This window comes from Gastrolobium bilobum, unplaced genomic scaffold, assembly GCF_033153095.1.
Source record: "Gastrolobium bilobum isolate Gb01-03AN ecotype WA unplaced genomic scaffold, APGP_CSIRO_Gbil_v1 utg4498, whole genome shotgun sequence".
NCBI lineage: Eukaryota > Viridiplantae > Streptophyta > Magnoliopsida > Fabales > Fabaceae > Gastrolobium > Gastrolobium bilobum.
Window position 1 is genome coordinate 75,762 of NW_026899646.1, and position 13,835 is coordinate 89,596.

Sequence of the window (13,835 nt, forward strand, 5' to 3'; positions counted from 1 at the left end):
AAATTTAATATCAAATCCTAATCATTTACTTTCGCCGATCAACGATTATCATTTATTGAGAATTAATAGTTAATTAATAAATTTGATTCCCAATAAATGATAACCATTGATTGGAGGAAACCAACGGTTAGAATTTATTGGGAACCAAATTTATTAATTAAATATTAATTCTTAATAAATAATAACCTTCGATCAGCAGAAATCAATGATTAGATTTGTGTCAAATTTTAAAATTTAACACCGGTGTCAAAAGATTATATCTCATAAATATATGGCTTTAATATTTCTGCGATGAATGCAAATAAATTATCTGCATTCACTCCCAAAATGATGCCGTTTTGGGTTGAAAGATTAAAAAATTATAACGATAAAGACTGTTATAATGCTGTAATAAATTATAATTACAAAAACACCTTGATTTTCGCCACAAGACGTTGTCGTTTTGAGCTCAATGGAGATAAATTATCTGTATTTACTGTAGAAAATATGTATAATATTTCTATTTTTTACAATTTATTTTGAACGCGAACTTCCTTTATCCTAACAAAAACGACGTAGTTTTCAGGTGACTGCACCAATGCTTATATGCAGTCACGTTACAAATCATTTTGCAATATATATATATATATATATATATATATATATATATATATTTATGTATGTATTGGGCAGGATCATTTGATATCGGTGTCAAATTAAAATTTGACACTTCATCCAAGAGTCGTTAAATTAAGGTAGATCAACAACAGTATCACATGTTTACTAATTAGAGCTGTTAGATCAAGGTAAAATCAACGACTTTCAAACGAGGTGTTAAACTTTTTGTTTGGCACCAATAACAAATGATTTTGTCCCATATATATATATATATATATATATATTCTGATATGGTATATATATATATATATATTTCTCCAATCCCTCAATATTTTTTTCTTCTAGCTTCATATTGGCGTGATTTTGTGATAATACACAAGAAATAAAATTATCTCTTATTATCACAAAACGATGTAGTTTTGGCTCAACGGATAAACAATAAACTCTCTCTCTCTATATTGTTATTGAGTTGAATTAATTACATTACATATTTACCAAAAAAATAAAAAATAAAAAAAATTACATTACATGATATTAGAGTTTATATCATCAAATGGTCACAAGTTGTCTTTAAAATTGGGCCAGTAAATTATCCAATTAATAGCTTCAATATCAAAGTTATATAGTATTATGTATGTGCGTATTTGTATATAGATGTTACTTTCCTTGTGTTTGCATATGCTGTTCCGTCTTTAATCCTTTTAAAATTAACCATTTGGATTATGAATGCGGTTTTGTTTTTTGTTCTGGTTTTACATGATCACCTCATTTCTTAGGAGACAGCAACAACTATCAAGGAACATATACTTCTCACATTCTGCAACAAACCCATCTTCTGTTTTTCAATCCTCAATATGGTTTTCTGGTTTGCATAGATTTCTTTGGCCTGTGGCTGAATTGGTTGTTTCATGTTAGATGCTAATTATCCTTGTCGGTGGCGAATCAAGGAAAGAAAGTGGGACTTGGAAGAAATTACCAGAGCTGCAAATTCAAGAAGTTAGTTTTATGTGACTTGGCTTTGCTTGTGGGAATGTGTCTCACTTCAATTGGTGCTCCTTCTCTGTTTGTTTGAATAGCCCTAAGGAACTAAACTTTCCCATAAAGTGCATTTCCCGCCCCAAAATCTGTGAGCACATATGATTTTATAACTCGTATGCTAAACCGGTTCTATAGTTCCCTTTTTTAGCCACTAGTGGTTAAGAGGTTGATTTGTTATTTGTTAGGATCTTCTTGATATGCTTTTTGGTCATTCCTACTTTCTTATATCAGCTGTTTGTCTTTAATAAGAATATAAGAGTTGATGTTTTAAAATTTGGGTCAAACTTTTGATTTTGAATACATTCAATGTAATAAGTACCATTTAGGAGTTTAAGGATATTGGATATCATCTCCATGGAGATGCCATTACATACGGAATCTACTAATAATTGGAGAGTCTCTATATAGCTTCATCTCCAAGTTTCGTGTTTATTCTGTTTCAATGTTCACAAGAATCCTGGTCTTTGCAAACACGGGTAGATCTTCACTAGCAAAAAGGCTTTACATTATTTAACCCCTTTTCCTTGCTCTCAGCATCATATTGTTGATCGAGAGAAGTTGACACTTACTGGAAAATCGGCATGGCTTCTGGTAATTCAAGATTTGTAAGGTGAGTCTCTTTCCTAGGACATTTCAAGTTCCAAGTTATACTACTTTTATAGTCCAATGAACTTCTATGCTAATCAACTGTCAATTGTATGCTTTCAGTAACTGAATAAATCGATTTTCATCATTTATAAGCCTTTAAAATGAAGTTTCACATTTTAGATTTCAAGATGATCCTGAACTAGCAAAAATCCCAACAACTAACGGTGACATTGGAGTCAAGTTTAAATACAACTTTGATGGAACACTAGTAGCTGAGCCTAGTGCCAAAAAGGGTCAGAAGGAGGAGACAAGGAAGACAGGAAAGTTCATGAAAGCTAGAGTATTATCAAGAGTATTCTCAGAGGACTACGATAGAGTAAGAAGAAGAATATTAGATCCCCGGGGTCAAACCATTCATCGCTGGAACAAGATTTTCTTGGTAGCATGTTTAGTTTCTTTGTTTGTGGACCCTCTCTTCTTTTATTTGCCACTAGTTCGAGATGAAGTATGCATTGATATTGGAACAGCACCTGAAGTTATCCTCACAATTATAAGATCAATGGCAGATGTCTTTTACATGATTCAGATTCTCATGAGGTTTCGTACAGCTTATGTTGCTCCTTCTTCCCGGGTATTTGGGAGAGGAGAACTTGTTATAGACACTTCTAAGATAGCAAATAGGTACCTCTGCAAGGGTTTCTGGTTAGACTTTATTGCTGCCTTGCCCCTTCCTCAGGTATGTTACTGAAGATTTCCCTTATCTTAAACAAAAACCTTGGTGTTTTAACTTGCTAAATATGCTATTCTGTTGTGTTCATTACAGATGTTAATTTGGATTGTCATCCCCAATCTTGGAGGTTCAACCATGGCTAACACAAAAAATGTCCTTCGCTTTATCATCATTTTCCAATATTTGCCGAGGCTATTTCTGATTTTCCCACTTTCATCCCAAATAGTAAAAGCTACAGGGGTTGTGACAGAAACAGCATGGGCAGGGGCTGCTTACAACTTGGTGCTTTACATGCTGGCTAGCCATGTAAGTATCTGAAAATTTGCATTTTCTTGATTGCTCAATCAGGGGACGTTGCCACTCCCACTATATATATATGACAGCTTTTTCCACTTTCTTCTTCTTCTTTTTCAATCATGTTTATTAAGGAAAATCCATTCTTAGATTAAGAGGAAAAGATTTAATGTGTAGACCAAATTCTATGTTATAAGAGGTGAAGTGTAGCAAATTGATTAAGCTGAGTTTCTAAGACGGGCTTTTATTATCTTGATTCAAATAGTTTATGCCAAGCTAAACTAAAACGTGGTCTTTTTTAAGTTTTTGCCTATAATTGACATTTATATAACTTAAAATGGTCCGTTTTAGTGACATCTATGGCTATTATATACCAGCAAATTCTTCAGCTACTCTTAGGTTCTAATTTCTAGCATAGGCATATATATTAGTCTTGCAAAATTTATTTCAGGATTGACTGTTACACAATTTTTTCTTTTGGCAATAAGTATGCATGTATTACATTACTAATACAAAGAAATTTAATATACTATACTTCATACTTTGTTTTGTTTTGTTGAAGATTTTAGGAGCTTGCTGGTACCTTCTATCAATTGAACGACAAGAAGCATGTTGGAGGAGTGTCTGTGATCTGGAGGAGTCATCTTGTCAATATAGATTCTTTGACTGCAACATGGTTAAAGATGCCCACAGGGTATCCTGGTTTATAACAAGTAATGTCACAAATTTATGCTCACCAAATGCTAACTTTTATCAGTTTGGTATATACGGTGATGCAGTGACATCCGAAGTTACAATCTCAGCATTCTTTATTAAGTATTTCTTTTGTCTATGGTGGGGCCTAAGGAATCTGAGGTAAGTCTTATTGGGGATTCTCCTATGTGCCAGTGCTACCATATTTCAACAATTCCACCTAAGTTAAGCATTAAGATTATCACCTTGCTTTCTTCACATTTTAATTTTCTGTGTACACAACTTTTAAATTTTCAATTTTTCCTGCTCTGGAAAGAAGGATTTTTTGTGCATGAGAATAAGGATTTAAAACTAATTAAAAATTGTTTATATGTTTTATTTAATGAGCCATATTGATTATAGTCAATTTTTTGCATGGGAAGGACAGATAGGTAACTCCAAATGCTGAGATCTGTGACAGTATGAAAGTTGGAATTTTCAGTCATCATCATTTGATCTGATGTTTCAAAATGCTACTTCTCTACTTCATTTTTTTCATCTTGTTTTGTAAATGATAATGATGTCTTCCTGCATGGCAGCTACAAACTTGATAAAATGAGGGAAATGTTTTGCTGCCTTTTTCCCTAGCCTCTAGAACAAAATTTCTCATCTAGGTGCCCATGACTCATTGAATATTTTTTTATCCCTTGATCATTAAAGAGTTTCTGATTGCTGGATGCAGTTCTTTGGGACAAGGTCTTCTTACTAGCACTTATGTTGGAGAAATAATGTTCGCCATTGTTGTTGCAACCCTTGGATTGGTTCTTTTTGCATTACTGATTGGTAATATGCAGGTAAGTGAAGTTAAATTATGTCTCTTAGCAAAAGTCCTCTTTTTATGTCTTGAAAATGAGAAGATAATGCCTGAAGACAAGGACCAAAACCAGCTTTGTATTGCCCAAATTCACGCTGTTAATTGCTTGGAGGACGTGCTTCATGCAGAATTTTTTGTTCTCTTTTTACTCTCATTTGTTTCATTCTAAGAATTTGCATTTGATTGAAAACTTTCATTCCTTACATGAATTAGTTCCAAAGCAATTACTTTTGAGAGATTGAGCCCAAAATCAACCTCAAACTCACTGTTGTAATTTTAGTTTGCCACATTGAATTTGCAAAAGAAATTTCACCAGCCTGAATTTACTTTGTTCTATAGATTTATTAATAGAACTAAAATTTTGGCAGACATACCTACAATCAACTACTGTCCGCTTAGAAGAGTGGAGGGTCAAGAGAACTGATACAGAACAATGGATGCGTCACAGGCAGCTACCTCCAGAACTAAGACAATCTGTGCGTAAATATGATCAATATAAATGGCTTGCTACTCGAGGAGTAGATGAAGAATCTCTTCTCAAAGGACTTCCATTGGATCTTCGGAGAGACATCAAGCGCCACCTTTGTCTTGAACTAGTTAGACGTGTAAGTCACACTTACACATCAAATTTTGTTTGTTTAACAGATAGCTTAATTTCAATCCATATAAAGATCACAACTAAGAAGATCCACTTCTGAAATCTTAATTACTTATTAACTAATCAACAGAAAATAACTATTTCAATAAAAGCTTAAGTTAATATTAGTAATTTTATATTATATTTTTCTAATAAATCGTCTCAAACAAGAGCTTATTGGACATGAACGATGAATAGTTTACAAACCCATGTACTTCTCTTAAGAAACTCTATAATATTTAATTATTTATTAATAAAATGGAGATGATGTGCATCAAATTCATTGACTACTTTGTTATAAAGTCTTAAAGAATCATTTCAATCAATTAACTTAAATTGTAAAGTGAATGTTGAATTAATAATTTTATATTATATTTTTCTAAAATTAATGGGGCAGGTTATATTTACATACTTTTTTGTTTACAAACTCTTACAAACTACACTAAGTACGACTAGTCATACTTTAATCATGCATTGTATGACTGGTCGTACTTAGTGTAATTTGCAAAAAAAATTTGTAAACGGATCATATCTCAAAATTAATAGGTCCCACTGTTTGACCAAATGGATGAGAGGATGCTAGATGCAATATGTGAAAGGTTAAAGCCTGCATTGTGCACAGAAAGCACATGTTTAGTTCGTGAAGGTGATCCTGTGAATGAGATGCTTTTCATAATTAGAGGGCATCTTGATTCTTACACCACCAATGGAGGCCGCAGTGGTTTCTTCAATTCATGCCGTATTGGACCAGGTGATTTCTGTGGTGAGGAACTGTTAACATGGGCCTTGGATCCAAGACCAAGTGTCACACTTCCTTCATCCACTAGAACAGTTAAGGCCATCTCTGAAGTAGAGGCTTTTGCCCTCATAGCTGAAGACCTGAAGTTTGTTGCATCTCAGTTTAGAAGACTACACAGTAAACAACTTAGACACAAGTTCAGGTTTTACTCACACCAATGGAGAACATGGGCTGCATGTTTTATACAATCTGCATGGAGAAGGTATAAGAAACGAAAGGAAGCTGCTGAATTGAAGGCCAGGGAGAATGTCACGGTTGATAAGCCTGAAACACCAACATATACATCAGGCTTAGTTGTGTATGCAACAAGGATGAAGAGGAGCACTAGGAAGGGTGTGAATATGAATTCTGGAACAAATTCAAGAGTAGTCAACTCTAATTTGCAGAAGCCAGCAGAACCAGACTTTTCTGTTGATGAGTAATGAATTTATATTGTGTTACCTTACACTTTTATCCCCCTTGTAATTTTTTTATTATTTATTCATACAAATTAGAACATAGGTAAGACATCCAACTCAAAGTTGTTCCTAAACCTTACAACTAGAAGTGTCAAAATAAGTCAAGGATGACATAGTAGAAGGAATAATCTAACAAAATGTGTGGGTTGAATTAATAAAGTGTTCAAATGAAAAGGTATTTTACATGACCCGATCTTATGTGCCGTCTAGCTTAGAATAATGGACCATAGTAACCCACAAGTAAAAAAATAAATAAATAAAATTAAGTACTTAATTATTAAGTGTTTCCTTTTAAAGTTTATTCATCCAAAAGAGGGATAATATCAGGGAAAGGGAAACAGATTTGGACTCCAAGGTTCGAGTCAAGCGATTCCCATTATAATCTGCTGCTTTTAGGGGACCAATGATCTATTTCCCCGGACACAGATCATTTTGCCACGTTGTTGGCAAAAATTTATCACAATGTTACGTTTCCTAAAATATTTGCCAAAATGCCATATCATCAAAAACGCTACAACACTTGGCGTTTTACGTTTGGCCATGTGGCAGCGTGTAAGACCTACGTCGCTTTACTAAACAACACGTTACGTGGCATTTTGACATGTGGAGAGAGAGGACTGAAGTCGCTAGATAGTGCGGAGACTATAGTGCAACGTGACATATCCATATGAAGTGTCCATAGAAAAACGAAAAGGACAATTTAATATTCAATAAATGCTAATTTGTTTTTTGTTTTCTTTTTGGAAAATATAATATACAATAAATACAATTTTCTTTTCCAAGTAGTGTACGCAAGCACGGAAAACATCTAACAGTTGCATTATCCAAACCTACTGTTATCAGCTCAATGAATTAATCAATTCTGTTAATTTAAAGTATAATAAATACTGATTTGTTTTTTATTCTCTTTTTGGAAAATATTATAAACGATAAAGACAATTTGCTTTAAAGGAAATGTTTGATATAATTTTATTGATTTTAAATTTAATGTCCAATATTTCTTTTTGCAAAATTGATTAATTCATTGGGCTAATATAACTTTAAGGGAAATATTTGATATAATTAATCAATTTTGCAAATTTAATGACCAATAAATGTTGATTTATTTTTTGTTTTCTTTTTGAAAAATATAATAAACAATAAAGACGATTTTCTTTAAGGAAAATATTTAATATAATTTTATTAATTTTTAATTTAATGTCCAATATTTCTTTTTGCATAATTGATTAATTCATTGGGCTAATGTAACTTTAAGGGAAATATTTGATATAATTAATCAATTCTACAAATTTAATGTCCAATAAATGCTGATTTTTTTTTTATTTTCTTTTTGGAAAATATAATAAACAATAAAGACGATTTGCTTTAAGAAAAATATTTGATATAGTTTTATTGATTTTTAATTTAATGTCCAATATTTCTTTTTGCAGAATTGATTAATTCATTGGGTTAATATAACTTTAAGGGAAATATTTGATATGATTTTATTGATTTTTTTTTTTTTTGATAACAGATTTTATTGATTTTAATTTTGATGCAGAATTGATTAATTCATTGGGCTGATAACGGTAGGTTTGAATCATGCAGCTGTTAAATATTTTCCATGCTTGTATACGCCACTTGGAAAAGCAAATCGTCTTTATTGTTTATTATATTTTGCAAAAAGAAAACTAAAAAATAGCAATTATTGGACATTATCGTTTTTCCATGCATACTCCATATTCATATGCCACATTGCACTATAGTCTCTGCACTATCTAGTGACTTTAGTCTACTCTCTCCACGTGTCAAAATGTCCGTAACGCATTGTACAGTAAAGCGACGTAGGCCTGACATGTTGACTGGTTGAAAAATGCTGGATGGTTCAACAAGTTTATGTGGCTTTAAACTCGCTGTCACACGTGCAAACGTAAAACACTAGGTGTTGTAGCATTTTTGGTGACGTGACATTTTGGTAAATTTTTTAGGCAGCATGACATTTCGATAAATTTTTGCCAATAACGTGGCAAAATGATCATTATCCCTTATTGACCCAGTATCTCGATTAAGTTGCTTATCAGGGCTCTTTGACCAATGGGTGGTCTTTGATTTTTAATGTACCAATTTGGTATTTCATTCCCAATATTTATTAATGGGGTTGTTTAGTGCCGCGGGGGGCCTAGCGGCACTCAGTGCCACGAATCCCCTATGGCACTCACAAGTTTTTTTTTTCTTCAAATGAGTGTCGCGACCCCCCCGGTACTCACACGATTGTGCCAAGTGGCATAATCTCCTTAGTCCTGTTATCGTAAAACTTCGGAAGACTGTAATTTTTGACTCGGGAATCCAAATTAGATTTTTTTAAAAAAATTCACATAACTTTTCGAGATCTACGCAATGACATCTCATTTGGCATATTTTATTTCTCGCAAACATAGTTCGAATTTGTAACAATGATACCACAAACATAGCTTTAGAGGCATCAAGCATGTCCAACATGTTATCATCTATCTCTACTTTGTTCCTTCTTTCCCTACTGCTAGGGTTCTCCATTTTTGCTCCACTTTTTCTTCATTTTCTTTTCTTCATAAAAACATAATTTGAAATTAACTATTGTCTCGCACAGGTGTTGCTACAACTCTAACACACATAAATTCAATTAATTAAATCTCAACAAACTAATTTGAAAATCGAGGAAGCTAAACAAATCAAGGGTTTCTACCTCTTCTCGCCAAAATTTGGATTTAAATGCTCTTGTGATCGTGGAACTATTGTTCGAAATTTGAACTATGTTTATGGAAGATAAAATATGCCAAAAGAGGTGTCATTGCGTAGATCTCAAAAAGTTATGTGAAATTAGAAAAAAAGGTATATGATTTGGATACACGAGTCAAAAGTTACGACCTTTTGAAGTTTTACGGTAACATGATGATGCTCTCTGGCAAGTATACCGATCGCACAAGTAATATAATGAGTAAGTAAAGTACCGTCTCCACAGGGATTGTAAACCAAGTACTATAATAACCAGTCCTTTTAAGTTGGAAAACTCGGTTTGTTGTTTGGAAAATTGTGAATTGAATTTGAGTAACAATATGAAATAAAAATAACGACTTGTTTTTATATTTTTATTTAGAGTAAACACCCTTTTTGATCCCTGGCAATATCTACGAAATCCTTTTTAGTCCCTGGCAATAAAAAAGGACCAAATTGGTCCCTAAAATTATGAAAAAGGGCCACATTAGTCCTTAGTCCTTATGTCAACTCCTCTGTCACTATCGTGGCCCTTTTTTCACACTGTTAGGGACTAATTTGGTCCTTTTTTATTGCCAGGGACTAAAAAAGATTTCGTAGATATTGCCAGGGACTAAAAATGGTGTTTACTCTTTTATTTAAGAGAAATAAAATAGTAACAATGAGAATTAATTTTAAAAATATGAGAAAACTATTGTAGCTAGAGCGCACTCACCTTATGATCCCCACTTCTTACTTTGGATTGATTCACAATATTTATTCATATAATTACTCGGATAAATTATTATCTAAAAATATTTATTAGTTAACCCTCAATTCCTTGCAAGGTTAACCCTTTAATCCCCAATTGGAACCCCAATTCTTTGCAATGTTCCTCATGGTATTAAGCAATGAACGCAATAATTTAAGCATTCGCAATTAAATACACATCTATTCCTAGCATGCATACCAATTGTTGTCCTACCCCCTTTCAAGATCAAAACCCCAATATTCCTATCTAGGGTTCTGACCCTCAAACTATTTCCAACTATCAGATTGATCAGTTCTAATAAAGAAAATAGAAAATACGCATAAGGTAGAGACAAAGATAATTATATAAATGAATAAAACTAAATCAATCCATCGTAACAAGGGTTCACATAGGGCTCGTGACCCTAACTACAATAAAAGAAAACTAGCTAAGAATAATTCAATATTCAAAAGCATAAAATTACAGAGAAATAGATGAAGAAGAAGAACTGTGGAAGAATCCTTCTGAGCTCTGTCGTCGGCCTCCTTCAAAAGACTAGGTCTGAATCAGATATCTCTAGGTCTAGCACAAGGATCCTATTTATAAACTTATTTTTTTCCTTCTTCCAAAAATACCCCCGCGGAAAGACAGTGTAATTTTCTCGCAACCCGGCGCTAGTTGGCGCGGGTTTGGCGCAAATACGCACGGAGTTACTGTCTCGAATACGAAAAGTCAGACCCGATTGTGTGGACCGGCGCCAGTCCTTCACATTGGGGTGCCAATTGGCGCCATTCCTTCTTGTCTTTGGGCGCCAATTGGCGCCATTTGCTTGCTTTTGGGCGCCACTTGGCGCCATGGTGCTTTACTTTGGCGCAAGGTGGCATGGTGGCGCTAGTTTGCGCCATTCTGGGGCCAACTAGCGCCAATTCTCTGGCATTTGTACTATGATACGTCTGTGCGTGCGGAGTTGCGTGAACAGGCTTTTTATAATTTGTAATTTTCACTCATCTTTTTCTGTAAAAACACAACCAAAAGGTGAATATTATTGACATAGAAAGAATCAATATAAATAGCAAATATGTATTTAAATTGCTCTCTTATGACCCAATTCTTATCAATTTTAACATGGAAAAACCACACTTGCCAGAGGCACATCAAATCATTCCCAGATTTAAACGTTGATGTCCCCAGCAATGTACAAGACTCAATCCAGGAAACAATCAATTATTCCAACACAACATTACACAGACAATCAAGAGATCATTATGCTAAGCATGACTGAATCAATGCAAAGAACACCTAACAATGCCTTCTATTCTCATGAACATGTCAGAATCTAGCTTGTACACCCCTCACCAAGATAATCATATAACGCTCAGCACTCAAGTGTTTTAGGGAGTAACAAACACTCAATCCATCACAGCAATAACATTACCATAAGCTTGATCATATTCTCAAGTTCCCAAAGATGAGGAACATTAACACATGCATAATTGATCAAAAGGACTTCACAGGTTGTAACTTGGCCAGGCTTAAGGGTAGGAATTTACGGTTAGTAGCTCAAACAACAATGAGATTGAAAAACTGATATTATTTCATTTTTAACACATTCAACTTAATGATTTTTTTTTCTCCACTCAAATTCCCACAGAATTTCAGGAATTAATTTCTATCATCCTCCTTTTCTTTACATTCACCCTTTTTCTTTTTCTCTTTTTCTCTTTTTCTTTCTTTTTCAAAACTTTTTATTTTAAGGGCACAGATGAAATTTTACCTCCCCTAATTATTTGACCTCTGTAGAGCTTACCTCAATTTATTTGTTTTCTTTTCAACATTTCAGTAATTCAATCTCAATCAAGGTAAGTCATATGGATATAGGCTAAGCCATCAATCAGGCCACAAGTCATTTAACAACAAATAGGCTAAGGGGGCTAACAATGAAAAAATTCATACAGGTGGGTTATTTTTGGCCAATAGCTAACAAGAACAAAATGCCTTTATCATATCAATCAATACATGCATAACAGAGAAACAGAGCAAGTTCTAGAATGCTATCACAGTGAGATCTCTCAGAATAAAATAAGTGTTTAAGCACAAAACCTCACCAGCTATGATGTCAAACTAGACTTTCAAAAGGACGTCAGGCATCATTAATCATTCAAGCACAAAATTCAGACAAACGAGCAATCATGAAATCTACTCATGCCAATACAATATTATGCCAGAATTTCATAAAAAACATGATTCCTAGGATGAATCAGGCAATTTAACTAGGGGAAGCATATCTAAACCTGGGACTTGCTCAGAAAACATGTTCAAATTTTTTTTTTTTATTTTTTTTATATAGCTTACAAAATACTATAAAAATAACAAAAAATTAAAAGAGTTAGAATATCTCCCCTGATAGAAGAATTGCAGCAGTGCTCAGGTGCAAGCTTACTATTCCCAGATTTAGAGAATTGCTGTCCTCAGCAATAATTAAACCACAAGAAAGAAGAAAAACCTGCACAAGAGAACAAACAGTGGCATATAGAAGAAACTATAATGCGCACATTAAAACATCAGAGAAAAATATACTAACACAAAGTAACTAAAAGAAAAATATGAAACAAAAAAATAAACTAATATACAAGATCTCCATCAGCAAGGAGATATACTCAACCCTCCATGTCATCCCCCTCAGCAGCGTGGGATGACTCAGCAAATGGAAGGTCTGGTGGTATTGGATGCCTTGGTGTATGAGACCACTATTCCCAGATTTGGTCCAAACCAAGAAGCTATATTAAGAAATCTTTGAAGCATTGATTTTTCCGAGAGATAGAGTCTCGGTGTCTCTTGTCAAACTTCAGCTTCCGGTATCTCTTCCAACTCGTATCAAAGAGTTTGATCACCTCCTTTCTTAGTACCTTCTTCAGTATAGGATGACGCCTCTTTTTGGTTTTCCTCCCAGGTTTGTCATCATCCTCATTGAGAATTTTGTTGGTGTGGGAAAAGAGATCTTTATTTTTCAATTCTGTTTCCTCTTCCTTCAATGATTCAATCACCGCCTCCTTATTACCCAAGAAGACATTTTTTTGAGGTTGAGGAAGCTCCTTCAAATCCATCTTCATGGCACCATCTTCCTTGGCATCATCTTTCTTGACATCATCCGCTACACTTTGTTTTTCTTTTAAGACTTCAAGACTAAAACAATCGTCTTTGTGAGAAGACTTTTTTAGAGAATCAAAGACGTTGATGATAATGGTCTCATCATTCATCCTTAGTTTAAGCTTCCCGTTTTCAACATCAATCAGTGCCCGAGCAGTGGCCAAGAAAGGTCTACCCAGCAACAGAGGCATCTCAGCTCCCCCTTCCATGTCCAACACTACAAAATCAGCAGGAAAGATGAACTTGTCCACCTTCACAAGAACATCTTCAATAATACCACTAGGCTTCCTCAAAGATTTATCAGCAAGCTGAAGAGATGCCAAAGTGGGTTTCAACTCGGTGATCCCCAAAGATTTACAAACAAAAAGGGGCATCAAATTAATGCTAGCCCCAAGATCGCATATTGCTTTGCCAATTTTTGTGTCCCCAATTTCAATAGGAATTTTGAAACTCCCTGGATCACTGAGTTTGGGTGGGAACTTCTTCTGTATAATGGCACTACACTCCTCAGTGAGTGTTACAGTTTGGCATTCCTGCAGCT

General features: G+C 34.2%; 1 protein-coding gene across 1 annotated transcript; it reads left to right on the forward strand.

The window, feature by feature from the left end:
• Positions 1-2,216: 2,216 nt before the first annotated feature.
• LOC133292186 (protein CNGC15b-like) lies at positions 2,217-6,651 on the forward strand. The gene is made up of 7 exons (XM_061490564.1): positions 2,217-2,245; positions 2,404-2,959; positions 3,047-3,259; positions 3,810-4,102; positions 4,662-4,773; positions 5,162-5,398; positions 5,977-6,651. The coding sequence occupies exons 1-7, from the start codon at positions 2,217-2,219 to the stop codon at positions 6,649-6,651; spliced, it is 2,115 nt and encodes a 704-aa protein (XP_061346548.1).
• Positions 6,652-13,835: the final 7,184 nt, after the last annotated feature.